Source organism: Parasteatoda tepidariorum, chromosome 5, assembly GCF_043381705.1.
Source record: "Parasteatoda tepidariorum isolate YZ-2023 chromosome 5, CAS_Ptep_4.0, whole genome shotgun sequence".
Taxonomy (NCBI): Eukaryota; Metazoa; Arthropoda; class Arachnida; order Araneae; family Theridiidae; genus Parasteatoda; species Parasteatoda tepidariorum.
This window is the reverse complement of record NC_092208.1, coordinates 18,619,324-18,639,839: the sequence shown is the minus strand read 5'-3', so window position 1 is coordinate 18,639,839 and position 20,516 is coordinate 18,619,324. Positions and strand designations below refer to the sequence as shown.

The following is a 20,516-nucleotide window of genomic DNA, read 5'->3' as shown; positions in this document are numbered from 1 at the left end:
ATATATATATATATATAATTGGTATTATTTCAAAATATCGCTTACACCTTTAGTGTCAGAAAAAAAATGAACAAGTCATTAAAAAAACTTTTATGGCTATTCTTCAGAAGATAAGAAAAAATAAATAAATGGGACGTAAACCAAGCCCATTACAATTTTTTTAAATGCTGAACAATATGTATCTAAAATTAATAACATAGTAAAATGTCTAACCTTCTAAATAAAAGCGATTTGTTGGAAATTTGAAATTTATGAACCGTAAAATAGTTTTCAGAATAGTTAAGAAGAAATAACAATAATAGTCCCAGAAAATATTTTTTAGCTTTTGCTCACAACTACGGCCGTTTTCCATGGTTGCGTTTGAATGTGTTAAGTGGTGATAAACGACATATATTTAACATGCTTTTCAACATAAATTATTGGAATGAAGGATAAATTAGAAGTAAAATAAGTACTTATGTTGATTCATTTTTATCGCAGTTCATAATTTCTTTCATTCAAACTTTTTTTTTAATCTCTAACAGAGATTAAATAAAATGAATTCTTTCATGCTTGTCGCAAGTTCATTACAAGATGGAAAATACTATGGCCTTTGTAAAAGCAAACTGCAATTGTAGAAAAAAAAATATTTTATGTACCTACAGTCACAGTCAATTTTTTTTTCATAATTGACTTGTTTTGTGAATAATTCAATTTCAGAATGTTTTTCGGACATAATTTTTTAAAACCTATGTTACAAAACAAATGTTGCGGAATTAAAGGACTTTTTAAGCATTTTTTACATTACAAAGTTTGACACTCCAGTTTTACGAAGTTACTTGTAGTTTTACGAAGTAACTGTTAATAAAGTTCATTCTAGGGAAAATCTCAGAGCGAAAATTTCGCCAAATGTATGACATTGTTATCCTTATTTGATGGGTAATAGGCAATGGTATATGCTATGGTATTGGATATGTTATGAGTGAACATTTCGTTAAAGTGTTCCTATCGTCACCTATCTAATCCCTATCGTCACTCCTTCGAGAAAACGAATTTCGTCAGAAGTAAAGTAATATTTCGCAGTTCTCCTTTTTCCATTAATATTAATAATACCATGGGGCATTCATGGTTCATTATGGTAACTGACGGAGGACATTTTTAATTAATTTTACATTGTTACTATATACGTCTATCAATATCACCCCTGCGACACGAAAAAGACAGGGAGAACAGAGAGATAAATTACATACATTCCCGAAATGGAATTTGAAACTGGTGTCTTCCTGGTTTAAAGACAACTCCTTGACCACCATACCTGGTAGTCTTATTTCGTCAATCTAGTTACAATCGTCTAGTCTTCGTTCCAGTTTTGTCCTTTTAGTTAACAATTTCCCACGATTCACTGCGATGAGCTTCCGAGTTAAGGAAATATATTCGTCACATGTTTAAGAGTTCGCTCTCCGCCACAAATCATATGATTCCGTGATGAAATGATTCTCAAAATTAGCAACAGAAAAAAAACCTGAAGAATTGCCAGATCATCAAAAGGGAGAATTTTATTCTAAAAGTCTACTGTTGCGGATTTTTTTTTCGTTTGAAGATTAACATTTCTGCATTGCTTCGAGTAAAAAGCAAAAAATTTTGACATTTGGATATATAAAGTATCAATCCTTCTCTTGAGCACAAATCTATGTGAAACAGAAGTGATTCAAATAATTTTGAAATAATTATTGCTTTTGATATAGATCTATAGAAATGTTATTAACATTGCTTATGATGTGATTAAAGATTGACAAATGCGAGTGGTATTTCAAAAATGCTGAAAATTTTCACTTTTAAAGTATGCTATTGTCTGCAAGGATATGGTTTGTTAAGTTATTGACTAAGACATTGTGCAATCAGAAATTTTCTAACAAAATATGTTTTCTGGATTTCAGTAAATTGATGTTAAATTTTCTTTAATCATCTGTTTTTGTAAAAAATTTCATGTGAAGACCATTTCTTTGTATATTAGTACAGTATTTTGGTATACATTACTTTGAACATTATCATTTCCAATTTAAAATATTTCACTTATGAGCCGTAGCATTCGATGGAAAATTAGAAGTAATTAACATTTTCAGATCATCCTTAGGAAAGAGAAAAATTTATATTTCAAACAAGATCCTGTTTTTCTTTTAAATTTAATTTTGGAATTTCTTTAAATCATAAATATCAGTATTTATAAATTCCATATTTGATTTCTATCCCACGTGTGGATTCTTTTAACGAAAATTCAAAGCATTGTTTGGTAAAACCAAAGTTGGATATCAAAATTTGAGCATCTTATCCCGTTTTTAGAACAGAAATATTGTTGGTATATGGGTGATTCTCACGAAACATGACAATTCACTGTCCCTAGCTCCAAGATCTAATACTATAATACTAAAAGAACTTTTTTTAAAAAAAAATATTGACAAATAGCATTGCTGTTAGCATTTTTAAATGACTTTGCACTAGCATTGACTGTTCTGTATACTTAAAAAATTTAATTGAATATCAAAATGTCATTTTCCTGGCATGGCCCAAACAATATTTCCAATAATAACTAGCTTCAAAACTTCCAATACATTTTTCAAAATCTAATTTTTTTTAATCTTATCCTATTTAAACATTTCTAGAATATACGCAGAGGGTATTGTTTACTAAAACTTCTCTTAAAATAATTTTTTAGTGGACAAACAAATTATTGTCAATAATTTGTTTGTTCAATGAAAATCTGTCATTTCCTGGCTACTTTTATTTAGTGATTTATAACCAAAATCGATAGCGCCAGGAATCAATATCTTATGTTAATAGATTTATGAGATACCCTCCTATCTGAACAAGTCTTGTTGCATGAATAAAGAACCAATTTTCTGGCTCAAAATCTATTTCAAAAAATTTTTCAATGTGAGTAGGATTTTATGCTGTCATTTTCCTGTTTCTTATGGATTTCCTGTTTATGATTTTCCTGTTTCCTGTTTCTTATGGTTCTTATGTTTTTAATATTATTTGATCCGAATTGTCATGTTTTGTGAGAATCACCCATATATGCAAAAAAAGGTATGTTTGACTCCTTAAATTAGTTAAAATTGCTAGAAAAAAGTGGTAAATTCGTTTTATCATTTTACCGAGCAGTTAAAAATATAGCCGAATTACAAAAAAACATTTTTTATAATTAAACTACTTTTTGGTATTCAATAAAACTAGCGCAATTTTATTTTATCCTACTTTTTATTTTGATAATCTGGATTTAAGTATTTAACGTTAGAATAAATACGTAGTTTTATTAATTACAATGTTAGATAATATTAAATTTTTGCGACATGTAAAAGATTCCCTGAATAACGTTCTCCTTTTACAAGACATTGCATTTTGCAAACGTTCATATACTGAAGAGCGTCGATTTCCCGGACTAATCGGGATCAAAGCCGATCCAGGTAATGAAAAATCCGGATAACTGAACCACTTTAACAAACGGCTATAATACTATAAGAAATTTCTCTTCACACTTTTTTCTGGCTATTGTTGTAGTGCCTGTTATAGCATACAAAAAAAGGCGTGTTTAAAAGATTTAAATTTCTTAAATTTCAAGCATCCAAACATTCAAAGAGCGAGCATTTCAAAACGTGCTTCACACCCTCGATTTAGTTCTTGGAGAAGGAAAAAATCTGTTCTCTTACTGGAAAATACCAGCCAGTTGCCAAGACGTCATTTTCAAGATCACCACGGAACAAAAGAAGCCCTCTTCTTTCTCCGTTCAGATATTCTAAGAACAGAGAAACAATTTCGAGACTTTATTTTCTGAAGAGTTTTGGAAAACAACAGGATCCTAGAATAATCCACATAATCGGACAATCCGGTAAATTGGTGCTCAAATGTACTTCAATTCTCAGTATAAGCGAATACGCTAGAATACGAATCAATTGAAAACAATTTTAAAAGTTTCAGAAAAATGATGAGTAATTAATCTCTAAACAAATTATCTAAATTGACTGCGCCATTCGAAACAATTAAAAGGTAAAATATCGGAACAGCGTTTCTGCGAAATCTCTTTCATTCTGTAACGATCTTTTCCTGAAACGCAACAAAATGGTAAAGAGTAGTTTCTCAAGTCTTAATCACACACTCTTCTTGTTTCATTAAACTCTGGACGACAGCTCTCCATGAACGACATCCAAGATTATTCCCTTTTCCACATAAATTAAGCAGTTGCATTTATCTTCTGGATCTCCCTCTCTATTCGCGACTCCATTTGACTTCAAGACCGTGCCTTTGTGTTTCTGCCTCATTACAGTACAACAAACGAGGCGCCATTAGCTACTGCTTTTGCGCTGAAATCGAAACTTGATACTGTCCAACTATTGTTTGGATTCTTGATTGGTTTAATGTCTTCCTCCTCCTTTCAATTTTAAGCCTCCGCCTTTCAGTTGGGTAAAGTGAGTCAGGGAACTAAACGCTGAGTTAGTGAAATCAATAAAAGAGTGCAGAAGTTAATGTTTACAATGAAAATATGCACGTTGATATATGTATAGTTAAAGCAGCAGTTTATAACTTATTTAAGCATTAATAATATTTCTGAAGTTATACAATTTTTAAGGCAAATTAACTGAGTCTGTAACATAACGTTGATTTACTGAAATCAATGAAAGAATAAAAAGTTGGTTTTTAGAATGTAATGGTTCACAGTAGTACCAAAAAAGCAATTTAATAACTGAGGAGCACGATAATTCCTTTGAAATTACATAATTTAATCTTAGTTATAACTAAGTTTTTTAATTAACATTGAGTTTATAATCTCAACAAATCAATTTAAATCTTTTCAGAGCATTATTTTGAAATTCGGGATCCAAATCGGCGATTTGTGGCAAAAACATAAAAAACAACTTAATTTAAGATACGTTTTCATTCTTTTTTTATTTCTGATGCATTACAGTCAAAATCGAAACTTTGGATTTTTAATTGGCATAATGCTTTCCTCCTCTTATCAATTTTAAGTATCCGGCTCTTCAGCTAGTAAAACGAGTCAGTTACGAAACTTGCGAATAGTTAAGTTACCGAAAAGATGCGAAAGAAAGGTTAAGTTATCGAACTCAATAAATGAGTACAGAAGTTAATGTTCAAAATTAGAAAATTCACAGTAATATGTATAGCCAAAGCAGTAGTTTATAACTAATGTATATATAGATAATTTCTCTGAAATTATGTGATTTTTGACAGAATTTAACTGAGTTTCTATCGCTGAGTTGATATAATGAAATCAATGAAAAAATGCAAAATTTAAAAATGAATGTTCATAGTAGTGTATGCACCAAACCAAAGTAGTGTGAATAAGGCAATTCCTTTGAATTTACATAATTTTATCTTTAATAAAATTGAGAATGTAACTTAACGTTATGTTTCTGAAATCAATAAATCAATGAAAACCTATGGATTGTCTGATATGAAACATTATTTGGAAACATGTAAATCAGAGATTTGAAGCAACAAAAAGCGACATAACCTAAGATATGATTTTAATTTTATGTATTTCTGATACATTAGACACGAAATCAAAACTTAATACTGTCCAACTATTGCTTGGACTTTTGATTTGTTTAATATCTTCCTCTTCCTCTCAACTTTGAATCTCCTCTTTTGAGTAAGTAAAATGAGTCAGGAAATGCTAAGATGTAAATGCTAAGATGCTGAAATCAATGAAGGAGGGCAAAAGTTAATGTTTAAAATGAGAATATACCCAGTAATCTATATAATCAAAGCAGTTTGTAACTAATTGTGTATTAATAACTTCCTGAATTTACTTAATTTTTGACTCAATTTAACTGAGGTTGTAACGCGAAGTTAGTTTATTGAAATTAATAAGAGAATGCAAGATTTTGGAATGCTTGGATTCTTGATTAGTTTCATGTCATCTTCTTCATTTCAACTTTAAAATTCGCCTTTGAGCTGGTAAAGTGAGTCAGGAATTAAACGCTGAGTAACTGAAATTAATTAAGGATGGCAGATGTTTAATATATATTAGAAGTTAACTATATATTGGAATTGTTGTTACATATATTAGAATATATTTTTAACGTATTTGTACCAAGTCTGTAACTTAATGATGATTTCTAAAATCAATGAACACGTGCAAAAGTTGGTTTATATGGCAATAATTCCTACGGTAAAGTACCAAATAGGTGGTCCACAACTGATGCACAGTGCACAAATTAAAAAAAAACAGCTCATCTTGAATAACTTTTTATCTAATGAATGAATTTTCACATGCTGGAATTCAATCCTAATTGTCGAAGAACATGTACTAAAATATTCTAACTGGTTATTACGAACGATATTTTAAATTACAAAATAAACCAGGCCAAAAATACACCTTAGATGAATTAAGATATATTTTTTGTGCTGAATAAAAGTTTTTTGACCGTCAAAATACAGAACGATAGTTGCAACCCAAAAAAATATTGTCCAAATAGATTGGGGAGAGATTATAAGACAAGAAAGGGTCGAAATTTTGGACCTCTTTATGTAAATTTTGCATTTTACTTGCTGCGTGTTTCACCAAACAAGTAAACATATCTCATGAAGATTTTAAGCGAATCGAAAAAGTTTTGTACATAATTAAAAAATTATTTATCCAAAGATAATTTCATGTAAAAAGTAGTTTTATTAATTATTTATTATAACGCAATATTTATTAAATAAATGTCGAAATAATTTTTAAATGACAGATATACAGTTTTTCAAATCATTTTAACGAATGCAATTTTACATGAAAAAATACACATTTTTAATGATATTGGTGGTAGAATTGAGAAATCAAATTTCAAATATACAACTCATTTTAAAGTTTGATGACTCAGAATGGTAGATATGTTCAAATTACATCAGTTCATGAGTAATGACTCCCTATTCAGATTAAAACAAAAGTAAGCGCTCTTTAAATTACAAATAAATTAATAATTAAATAATATAAAAATAATTAAAAGTCATTTTAGAGAGGCAATAAAATATTATCTGGGAGTTTCGAATGATTCCAAATGCATTAAGTTTAAAAGAAAAATTCTTGTAATTGTCCATTGTGCACAAAAATGTTTCGATTCGCTTAAAGAGTTCTAGACATATGGCGAAATAAACAAAAGTGAAATTAACATTGAGGGGTCCAAACTTGTAACCTCTCTCCTTATCAAACTATTGGGACCATATTTCGCGATTGCTGCTTCCCCCCATAAATTGAGGGTCCAGAACGGTATGTTTATGTGCAAGTCTTATCTTCTTCTCAAAAAACCATGTGTTTGTTCAAAGAAAACATGCATTTATGTCTTATCTGAAACTTGAAATATCGCCTTCTGCACTAAAAGCATGTTTAAGGTCCGGCCCTTGAACTATTATGATTGAGCCATACCACTTAAAAATCGCACCATTAGATCAAAAGTAATTTAGGAAGTTAATGTTTTTTAAATTTTATTATTTCGCACTGTGCAAGATATTTCTTTAGAATTATGTATTTTTTATATCATAATTAATTCAGTCAGTAACTCAACGAACATGATGAACCTGATTGGTCTTCTGAATTGTCAAATATCACGATTTTTAAGATGACGTCACTCGCAGGTATCCAATTGTTGACTAAGATTTTCCACATAGGTAAGAATGTTAACTGAAGTGGAGTAAATTAAATACAATGCCGTATCACACATCGATTTTTTAAAATTATAATTATTTCTCATACTCGTTTTTTACTTGACGTATGTTTATTATTTGTTTATCAATTTTATTGCAACCTTGCTTTATTATAATTTTGTTTTGTGTATCTGGCAACTTAAATGCATAATTATTTTGATTACGATCTACAGCACTTCGTGCTTGCAGTAAAGTAAGAAATAAACTAAATCTTTTCTTGTGAAAGAATATAAAACGTGATACTTAAGAATATTATATTTAGCTTGCTGCGTTTCCTTGAAATAGAATGGAAAGAATAAACAAATGGCATAAACAAATATCACGTTTAAACAGCCATTAAGTATCGATATACTGGCTGACGTCACTTACAGGTATCTAATTGATGAAAAATAGATTCACTAAAAAATACTCCACATGGAATAAATTGCAACAATTATAAAGATGTAGTATTCTTTTTTCTTCATTTTAATCATAAAGATTGGAAGCTGATAGTAAAATTTTGAGGAAAAAATATCAGCACGGTTAAAAAAACGAGCAGAAATAAAACTAAAAACACGATAATAACGTAACGCGGTACGGGAGCAAAATTTATGTTTATTAATCTTAGATAAATTTTAAACCGTCTATATGTTTTTTTTAGTAAAATTTATATCTTAAATCAGAAAAAGTATTTTTTCTAACCATCGTGTTTCAAATTTCATAAGGGAAAATAAAACCATGAAGAGTCGTTTAAATTCTAGTAATATTACCGCAATTATTTTAAGTACTTTTAGGGAGATAATTTTTTACGATTTAATTAGTTTTCACTAAAAAGGGTAAATTATTTTCATTATAACTATAAAAAACGATGAGAAATAAGAGAGAGCAAAAATTAAAGCGAAAGCAAATTTTATAATTTTGAAAAAATTCAAAGGCATAAAAAAAAATTTAAAAAATTATTTATACGGTTAAATTATATATTGATAGCTATATCTTAACAATTAGTTGATTGGATTAAAAGTTGCTTAGAAAAATACTTGAAAATTATCTACTTTAAATATTAACATTAACATTTTATTTACATAGCCACCTTTTTCGCTGTTGAGGTAAACAAATATTTTTTACGGTGTATACATTCACATTTTTATTTTCTTTCCTGCTGTTGTAGCTTCAATAATTTATTCATTTTTCTTTTTCCGACAAGGCATATTTTGATGCACACTAGAATCATTGTATGGCTTCATTACAAAAATATTTACTTAGATAAACAAATACATTTATAGTACTAATACATTTGCTCTAACAACTGTTATACATAACAAATAACAAACAATTGTTATTTTGTCAATTTAAAATGATTTTTATCGCGATTACTCAGTAATTAAAATCGGTAATTAAAAATGTATCTTGTTTATCTCAACATCAAAAATGGTGACAGCAATACAAAAAATATTTTGCTGCGTATAAGATAATTAAACTGTAATTAATGTATAACAATTAATTATAACATTTATGTTCGAAATTCTAACACTTCTTTAAAATTTTCTTTTTTTTTAACCATCATAAAAAGGTTTCCCGAATTGAAAACTAAGAAGAAAAAGAAGTAAAAAAAGAAAAGAAAAAACAAATTCTTAAATAAATAGAAGTTTTCTACATTTATCTTTTGGTTTATCTACTTTCCAGAAGTTAAACTTATGTTATCTTTTCTTATGCAAGTAAAATTTTTATTCGAAAACTAGAATTTTTGAAATGATCTTTAGAAAGAAAACTTATGGCAAAAACTTAAGAAAGTTTTGTTTTTCTTAAGTATTAGTGCAAATATACATTTTCTTATTTTACCAGTTTCAGAACTTTTTCTTCTTTTTTTCACTTATTCTAAGTAAAAAAACTCAATTTAAGTTGTAACCCAAAAAAACTGAAGAAAAAATAAAACTGTGATTGGAAGTGAAAGTGTTTGACAAATATTTTACTGAATGTTTCTTTTAAAATGATGTATATTTCTGGTAACTAATATAAATAAATTTTTCTATCACTATTGCTTTGACTAATTGCATTTTTTCTATATAGATATATGGTAGTACAGGGAGGATTTATTATTTTGTTTTTAAATAATCTAGCATTTGTGATTTTTGAGATAAAGTGCCACGATGCTTAAGTGATCAATGCACTGATCATTTAGTATTTCATGCCTGGTAAATGTTCTTAGTTTGAAGCTCTCGCTGAGGAAAAAAAGTACGGTTGAAACGACCAGAATAAGGTAAAATTAATAGTGTTTCTGGCTCTATGGGAACTCAAAAAATGCTCGATAATTTGAACCTAACCCTTTGGTAATGATTTTGGTAAAATTGAAAGTAAAATATTGTTTTATAATATGAGTTAAAATTTGGTAAACGTGATAAAACTTGGTTATTTTATCATAAAATGGTATAAAAACAAGTTATTTGGTTGAATTTGATTTTCAATTTTGTATTTTTTACTAAATATGTGGTAATAAGAACTACAATTTAGAAAACTAATATTTTCGGTAAACCATTACCATATAAACTGAAAAAAATGAAAATGAATGGTTTAAGCGGCGTATAGTTTGGTTTTATTAACCAGAATTACGATTTTTTTTAATCAGAAATGTATTTACTTTACAGTACGGTTATTTCACCGGAATTTTCAAATCAGAACATTAATGATTATCAGTTTGTGTGGGAAGTAAATGTGATCAGTTCGCAATGCTAACCATATTTTTACCATGAATATTTTTACCAGCAAAAATAGGCCAATCTATCCCTCAAATGAAAAGCATATTTTGTGCTTACTTCTGATTTTTCAAAATTAAAAACTTTATGAACATAATTGGTAGAATGTAAGTTGAGGAGCAACGCTTTTAAAAATGTCACACAATAGTTTTTGTTAAATTGCATGGTATATTAGAAATCTGTGTCGAAAATAGTTTGATTTAACTCTTATTGAATTACGAAGCTTTTTGCGACTAAAACCATGTATACATAAATTATTATCAGTTAAGTTGTTTTGATTTTAATTCTGGTCGAGAAATACGTGTTGAAGATTTGCGATGCAAATCACAATAGAAATTTACCTCATGACGAAAAAGCCTTACTTAGACTTCAAGGTTTTGTTCTCAACTTTTATGAAACCCCTGAAAAAAGAAACTTTTTTTAATGCCTGCCTTTATTTGTAAAAAATGGTCAACTGAATTACAACTTAGGGAGAATGAAATCTGTAATAGAAAATTATATTATATAGTTATATTTTCATTGCTATAATAACAATATTAACAATAATAAAAGAACTCTTGCATATAATATTTTCAATAATTTCCATCACTTTAAAAAAGAAACTACTTCGGAATAACATCAGTTTCTATTAAGGATCTAATTGCTGTTTTAGGTTACTTCAAAATATAGTTGTTCTAGTGTCAAACAACCATCGTGAATAAAATGTACGATTTTTAACAGTAAAGATACTAACTGGTAACAAAATGGATGCGAAAGTACAGCTGAATTGACCTCTACTACTCCCAATAGGTGTTGTGAAAAAAATATGTAAAAAAAACTTCGTTAAAAATAACTGTGTGAAGAATCCACGATGTGGCTTATAATCATTGATTATTCACAATTAACAACTTTTACTGGTTAACTACTTGTGAACAGACACTATTCTTATCAGTAAACAATTATTATAAATAACATCACAAAAGCTAGTGTCAATTAAGATGTATACCTTTAATAATTATAGTTATAAGAATTAACGAGTTAAAAGGGTAATATTTCAGTATGATGATAAACAAAAGAGAGCTTCCAAAACAAAGAACGGTGGGAACTGCTGTTGAATTATGTACACTTTGGGAGCATCTCTTTAAATCGCGCTTACGCGGAGAGTCAGCGAGAGTTTTCAAGGAAAGTCACTTTAAAAAGCAAAATATTTAAGATACAAAATGATCAGATTGAAAAATAAAAGAAATTAAGAAATAATATACTTAGAATTACAAAAATTGTTACATAAAATGATTGTACCAGTCGCAGTTGTAAAGATACCATGTTTGACAATACATTTGGCGAGAACGGGGCTGCCAGATTTAGCAATTTGTTTTGTCGCCGAAGGTGAGAGATTAAACGCCTTCCCCTCGATTTAAAAAATTTAAAAACTTGTAAACTGTTTTCCTTTCTTATCATTTTTTGTTCATTTCAAAGCCAAGAATAAAACTGTTAACAATCAAACAAAACATATATTTAACAACGTTTCAAAAGAGAAAAATGATTCATAAACATATTTAAATCAATCGCGAGATAAAATACTAGTTTCCCAAATGTTTTATTTTTATTGTTTGCTAAAATATGTTTCTTATTCTTTTGCAGTTCTAAAACGTCCGGATGGCAGTCCAGCTGACCCAGTTCGAATGGAAAGTAGCACAGCCGCTATTAGATACAGATCATTTGAAGATGCTCCTGGATATATACCCCCGGAAGATTTCATTGACCCAGATTCAACTACGGGGGAGACAAACAGAGTTGCCCCCACTTTCGACGAAAGCACACAAAAAAACGTCACAACCCAACTGGGACAGACGGCTTATCTGCACTGCATTGTCAACAACCTTGGTGACAAAACGGTTAGTCATTATATTTTGCATCAATTATTATATTTAAATAAACAAATCACACGATATAAATACTAAAATACATCGGTAGTCTAACAAGATTAAAAAGTTCGAAAATAATTATGTATTTTTTTAAAAATTTTTATATTATGACGTTAAATTTTCAAAAAGGTCCCAATCAAATGATCGAGTCAAATTCCGAAAGGGTCCAATCAAATGATCGACGCGAATTTCAAAAGAGACCCAATCAAATGTTCGAATCAAATTTCGATAGGATCCAAATCAAATCGTGTCAAATTTTGAATGGATCCCTATAAATGATCAAGAAAAATTTTGAAAGGGTTCCAATCAAATGATTGAGTGAAATTTTGAAGGATACCCAATCAAATGATCAAGTCTAATTTTGATAGGATCCCACTCATTTTATTTTCGGTAAGGGAAAGACTGGATGTTTTTAGTCTTGCACTACTGACATACAGTACTTAAAAATTTTACTCTTCCCTTGGTTTGTAGCATGCGCATATAATAAATAAGTGATCAAATCAAATTACAAAGGGAAGAATTATAGAACAAATTGAATTTAGAATCATTGTTTAAATTAGGAATGAATGCATAAAATCACAAAAATATGTGATGGATTCCAAACATTCCTTTCCTTCTTCAAATTAAAAATGATAGCAATGATAAAAAATATTCCTGAAGTATTAATCTATTAATTTTAAAAATTAAATCTATTTATTTTAAAAATAAAATTATCATTAAATATTGCATAAATAAATTAATTAAGGCGAGGAGGAAATCTCTCTACGTTCATTTCAATTTTTAAAAAAAAATTATTTACGTGTTTTTATAGAGTCGAAAAATAATATGAATTATCCATTGAGTTTTTACAACTAGTATTATATTATTTTTGTATTATAACTGGTATATTATACAGTTCACATTGACGCTGTTATAATTTTAATTCTGAAATTACGATAAAATAACCGACGGCAGTATGTCCATCTGATTAACCATAAAGATTGTGGTTATGAACATTTTTCCCCATTACGGTTTTGAAACCAGTACAACAGGTAGGCTTAAAAAAAACCATAAATACAATGCAAAACATCTTTCTTACAATTTGCTACTAGCATAGATTCTAAACCGAAAAATAAAACTTAAACGGACTTTGGTGCTCTGCGATTAAAGTGCCATCTATTCTCGAATGCTAATTTCGTATTGCCCAGGTTTATTGATTGAAAAGTGTAGGACAATAGAAACTCATCCTATAATGAAGGGATGGGAGAAATATCGTGGTATCGTAGCTGGGGTTCGAACCCCTTTTTAACAAGTCCCGATATTGACCAACTACCTCTCGCAGCTACAATATGTACCCAGCTTCCTGGAACAAAATGTGTGCATAAGGTGGGCCTCGTTGGGGAGCATAGGCAAAAACAACCAATAAGCGATTTTTCTCACAACTGACAGTTTGGATATATTTTTTAAAATTTTTCGACCATTTTGGTTTAATATGGTAAAATAACAATTAAATAATTTTCTAATAAACAATTTTTAACGAGCTATTTTGAACATTGTATTCTACTGTATTTTAATTATATTCAAACATAAATCCAACTAACATTGTATTCTACTGTAACATTTTCTGTAACATACTACATGCATACCTTCACATTCTACTGTAATACATATTCTACTGTAACATACCTACATAACACATAATTTTGAACATTGTATTCTACCGTATTCTCGATATATTCAAGCATAAATCCAACTAAAAAAAATAAAAAATACAAATCTAAAACGTTAAAACAGACAAATTCTTTTTGCTTTCATATGAATATTCTAGGTATGCTGACCTCAACAATAAATCCTTGTAAACAGTACCAACACTACCCTATTCAAAACTGCTAATAGTGGAATCCGAGTATTTTGGTTTAATACGGTAAAATAACTATTAAGTAATTTACAAATAAACAATTTTTAACGAGCAATTTTGAACATTGTATTCTACTGTACTCTCAATATATTCAAACATAAATCCAGCTTTAAAAAAATACAATTTTAAAAAGTTAAAACAAACAAAATTCTTTTTGCTTTCATATGAATATTCCAGGTATGCTGACCTCAACAATAAATCCTTATTAACAGTACCATCACGTCCCTATTCAAAATTGTTAATAGTGGAATCCGAGCATGGCAGTATAACAAATGAAGAAAAATTGAAAGTAATAATTGATACATCTCCGGTTTTAACTTCAAATCATTCATTCAACCCATCCTCTCTCGTTTCGATTCAGTCGATTTCGGCTGCGACGTGTTCAAAGAACCACTCAATAAATTAGTGAAAAATCCATTAATCCAGCACTGTAATTCTTAATTAGCAATTTTCTTTGAGGTTCGTTTTTTCTGCCCCATTTCTCCATCAAAAGACGCGAAACACATCCTGGTTAATTGCTTTTTATAGTATAAAGGATGTAAATCTTAACGCGACTCATTAATCAAACCCGGGTAGAATTTTATGGTGCGAATGGAAAATTAAATGCCCCGCCGGGTTCATAAGAAGACCCCTTCTTCGGTATGCGCTAAATGAAGCGTGGTTTTTTTAGAACGAAATATTCGCGTGTTTGTCGCGTTGAAAATTAAAGCATAACTAAATAAAACGACAGAAGTGGAGTGGATATATTTTAACAGCTTTGTGCTTTGTTTGAGAAGTGAAAAGTTGTTGGTAATGCTTCTCTAAAAATGGTGAGGCGTCAAAAATAAATATTTTAATTTATACACATCTGGAATTATGTTGAAATGTTAAAAAAAAATTCAGTGCAACTTGTTTTCTACTTTTTTAAAAATGATTTAATGGAATATAAAGGTTTAGCTTTAACTAGTAAAATACATTGCATTAGTAAAATTATAATCTGAATTTGTTTTAAGTAGATGGCTAGTATAATTATCCTTATATTACGTGCAGAAGTCATTATTGAGTAATTACTTAAATATTTTATTAGCTTGCATTATTTAAATAAAATTAAGAGTATTTTCTATTTTAATTTAATGAAGATTTAATTTTCACTTTTAAGTTGCAGAATAATTTTAAATCGTAAAAATAATTGACAGAAAGTGAGCACTATAGAAAATTTAATAAAATATTAGCTTTAACTATATCATAAAATTTCAAAAAGAATGACGTAAATAGCAAGCAATACATTCGTTGGTGTGTTGTATTAGTTTGAAAACAAAGTTGAGCAAAAAAGTTTTTCAATCTCAGTTCATTTCAAAATTCAATTTTTCAACAATTTAAAAAAGAATGACGTNATATTTGTTTTTTTAGTTATTCTTTGTTAGTTTGCTTACTAATTGCATAGCTTACTTTAATGATCAGCTCTTACAACATTTTTTAAAATTGTGTGCTAAACACTTCCATCTTATTTTAAGATTGTCAGAGACAATAAAATCGCCGACGAAGATGCTATCACGCTGTTAAAGCGTGGGAAAATTATGAAAAGTATATACATATACACTTTTCTTTATTTTAAACTTTACTCATAATAAAAAAAAGCATTATAATTTTTATTGCATCACTTCTAATATTTGGCGGCACATTTTAAGAATTTGGCGGCACACAAAAGTGCCGCGGCACAGTGGTTGAGAATCACTGGTGTATTGTATTAGCTTGAAAACAAAGCTGAGCAAAAAAGTTTTTCAATCTCAGTTCAGCTCAAAATTCAATTCTTCAAAAATTAAAAAAAGAATGATGCAAATAGCAAGCAATACATTCGTTGGTGTATTGTATCAGCCTAAAAACAAAGCTGATCAAAAAAGTTTTTCTATAACGAAATTTAACACTTAACACAACCATTAATGAAATTTTTTAATGTGAACAAAAGGTAAAATATTAAAAAAAACATTAAACACAATTATTGATATAAAGTAAAAATTAACTAAAATATTTTTTTTAAAAAAACGAAAATTAACAAAAATAACATTTTACCCACAATAATTAAAACCTTGTGCAATGTTTTATCTTGAACAAAAGAAAAAATGAAAAGATAAAAAAAAATTCAACTAACACATGTTACACATTTATGGATGTAATGTACCTAATAAATTAATTCCAAAATCTTTTCAAAAATATTACAAAAATATTTTTAACAAGCATTTGAAATAATTAGTTACCTTAAGACATTCAATTAACTGATTCCCTTTCAAGTCCTTTTAAATTTTTTTCATTGTGAAAGTCAGAAAAAAAACATACAACTCATATTAGAGACGTAAAAAACACATGAACAACCATCATTTCTGCTTTGGTAAAAAAATGGTCTTAAATATTTTTTTTAAATATATTTTGACTACGTTTGCAGTGTCTACATAAAAGATTCTAAAAAATTGTAATAAACTAAAAAAAAATAATTATAATGGGAAGTTTTTTTTCAAAGCAAAAAACAAAAGTTAAATATTGCAAATGTTTTCATTTCTTTTATAATCTTAAAAAATATTTGAATAATGTATAAATTTGAAAAAAAAGCAATTAAAAAGAAATATAGCAGGTATGCAAATAAACAGCACACAGTTATTTTTTTATCAAAATCGCTCAAGGGGAATTACTAACTAGCACAGAGTTTTTTTGTTTCTTAATTTCATTTTTGAGCTATTTTAAGAGTCAAACATAAAATAAATGTTTATTATGTTAATAAATACTTTTAGGCAATACTTATACTTAACAATACTTATAGGCATCTTTATTATGTTCCAAATTATGACGAAATTTACTTTTAATAGCGAAGAATAAATAGTAATGGTTTGCTACCCAATCTCACAGATAATAACTATGATAGAAATACAATTTATAGTCTAATTTAATTTTAATTCTCAGGAATAAGCAGCAACAATTTGTTACTTAATCCCACTGATAATAATCTTGATAGAGATGCTATTCATAGTCTATCTTACTTTAAATTTGCAAGAATAAGCAGTAATAATTTGTTACTCAATCCCAAAGATAATAACTTTGATATAGATACAATTCATTGTCTATTTTACTTTTAATTTTCCAGCATAAGCAGTAATGGTTTGCTACTCAATCCCACTGATAATAACTTTGTTAGAGATACAATTCATGGAATATTTTACTTTTATTTCTCAAGAATAAACAGCAATATTTTGTTACTCAATCCCACTGATAACTTTGTTAGAGATACAATTCATAGAATATTTTATTTTTATTTCTCAAGAATAAGCAGCAATATTTTGTTACTCAATCTCATTGATAATAACTTTGAGATAGATGCAATTCATAGTTCATTTTACTTTCAATTCTCAGGAATAAGCAGTAATTCTCAAGGAATAAGCAGTAATAAGCAGTAATTCTCAGGAATAAGCATTCCTACTGATTCCAATCTTGTTACAGATGCAATTCACAAACTAAAGCAAAAAACAACATGAATAAAACGCAAATGAAAATGCATCAATTGCCGTCAATTATGTATTTGCCAATTTATGTATTTTCATTTGTGTTTTATTCAAGCTGTTTTTTGCTTTTGCCCATACAGCACAAAGTATTACCATTTTATTTGTTGTATACAATTCATAGCCTATATAAATATAGCCCCTATGGTGAAATTACGAATCTCATTTGAAAGAGTGTAAATCTCATAGTTTCGTTCATTAATCAACTTTCACATTAATCTCTAGAGGCAATTATGGGACTGGTTAGATGCATCATATGTTATAGACTCTAATGTATTAATTATGCAGCTTTCTGGCGCTAATCATCGTTGATTAGGAGTTTGCGAATCCCCCTGTCATTGCCCACAGGAATCAGTGTCAGCGAGTGTGTATTTAAGCGAAAGATCTAGGAGGATCTGGATTATTAAACAAATATCCAAAGGCACTGCCCGTTCGACTTAATAATCGTCATTGGAGGCAATAAACTCTTAGGTAGAATTTCAAGTGTTTATATTAAAAAATTTGACGATTAAATTAACATAAAACTAAACAAACAGAACGAACAGGTAAAATATTCGCGGAAACAAATTGAATAAAGTTTGAAACAATTTAGCAAGTTTAAAATAAATGTAATCATTGTTGCTTTTGTAAACGTATTTTAGATAAAACAAGTAACGATTTAGTAGCTGAAGTTGTTAAAACTATATAATAAGTTTAACCCTTTATTTACTGCATTATTAACTCCTGAAAATTTTTACATAAATATATATATTTTTTTAGCTGCCATATTAATAATTAAAGAATATACAGGGGAAAAAATCTCCCCGGTGCGAAATTTAAGGACTGTTTCTAAAACGTACCATCAGAATATAAGTAATAGTTGTTGTGCTATAAAGTTTTAAAGTGATTTGTACTTATATCTACCGTCAGTAGATAAAGGGTTAAGACCTCAGATTTGTTAGTTTAATTTAGATGGCTTAAATAAATGTAATCATGAGTGTTTTTGTAGACATTGTCACCCATTTTTGGCCAAAGGTGCGTAAACGCACCATTTTAATAAATAATTTTTTATTAACACTGTGGCTAATGTTTTTCAATAATTTCATTTTTCTGCTGTCTTTAAGAGTTCTAAATACATCTATAAAATATTTGTAACTCAATCGGAGTAAGTACTTTCTGTCGGAAAATTTTCAAAACAAGCTTGCTTTTGAACTTCAAACGGTTATTGAAAAAGTCAATTTTTTAAACTGTATAATCATTTCACTTGAGATTTGTCATGTGTTTTTTTATATTGGGTTAAAGTTGTAAGTTCTGAAAATAAAATTAAAATAAAACAAATATCATAAAAAAATTAAAATTTTCATATTCAAATTTAATGGTGCGCCATTGGCCGGATGCATGAAAAGTAAGCAAAATTTAAAAAACCACTTTTTGTACAAGATTTCAGAGTTATATTAGTTCTATTGTGTAATTTTTTGTGTATTCAGAGTTTTATTAGTTTTATTGTGATGTTTTATTGTTATCAGAGTTATACTGTGCTGAGGCTAACATTGATCAACAAAACATGCCATTAGGAAAAAGCGCTGTTCAGAAGTTACTTAGCGTTGTTTCATAACCTGAGATGCACAAAATTTATTTTGATAATTTTTCTCATCGTATAGTTCATTCAAAATTTTGAAAGAACAGGTTTTTTTGCACCTGCTTCAGCTCGCGAAAATTGCATAGCTGTATGCATATTGGATGACTCCAAAAATATGAAGAAAAAAAAATAGTGGTTTCTACGATCCGTGGATATACATCGTGTTCTTATACGTGGTTCCTACATGTGCAATAAGATTGAACGAAAATGCTGTGGTAACAATTGTTACTAAAAACGGTGCTCTTTTGCCCCTTGTAAATGCCAAACGATTCAGTCGCAAAGATGGAAAAGAAGTTGCAATTTCCCAACTCAACGTTATTTCGGATTACAATAAGCATATGGGAGGTGTACACCTACATAACAATGTCATAGCTAAATACCACATCAGATTCAAGGTAAGATATAGAGGTGGGCATTATTTACGAACATCATCGATAGCGTTATAGTAAATTCATTGAAGTTACCTAGAATTACCACTGGCTCAAAAATATCATTTATAGACTTAGATCTGAATCCAAGAACAATCCATCCGGTGAAAGTACATTACAAGTTACCCATCCTAACAAAAGTCGCCCATAATCCTCAGCACTACCAGAAGAAGAACGGACTGATAAAATCAGGCATGCAATAAGTGATCATAAAAAAACCCCGCAGACTACGTAAAGTGTGCAAAAACCGCACGATTTATTTATGCATAAAATGCAAAGTGCATTTGCATTAAAAATGTTTTGAATGTTTCCAAAATATAACTGTTGAACTAAAGGTTCATTGATCTGGCCAATGGTGCGTATACGCACCACTTTATTTCTTAAATAAAATATTATTTTTCATGCACGAAACTTATTTTTTCTCTTAATGAATGCAATTTAAACGTATGTCAATAAAAATAATATCACATTTATAAAATTTCTATCCTTGGCCTAAAATGGATAAAAGGTCAAACAAATGATTATTGGATGAAAGTTATTAAAATGATGTCATAGGTACGCAGCTTAGATTTGCTTGTTTAATTTAGATAGTTTAAAGTAAATGCAAACATTAGTGTTTCTTTAGACATTTTAAAGACCAAACAAATTCTACAAAGTAGATAAAGTTTTTAAAACGATATAATGAGTATGCAGCTAATATTTGAAAGAATTAAATATGTGAATCTATTATTTATCACCT

At 28.8% G+C, this 20,516-nt stretch overlaps 1 protein-coding gene across 1 annotated transcript in view; it reads left to right on the top strand.

Annotated features, from left to right (window-relative positions):
* The window catches only part of LOC107450041 (neurotrimin-like), a 288,112-nt gene that overhangs the window by 151,533 nt on the left and 116,063 nt on the right, over positions 1–20,516 (top strand). The window contains exon 2 of the mRNA XM_043043209.2: positions 12,027–12,280. Within this exon, the coding sequence (XP_042899143.1) occupies positions 12,027–12,280 (254 nt within the window). The remainder of the gene's footprint in view (positions 1–12,026; positions 12,281–20,516) is intronic.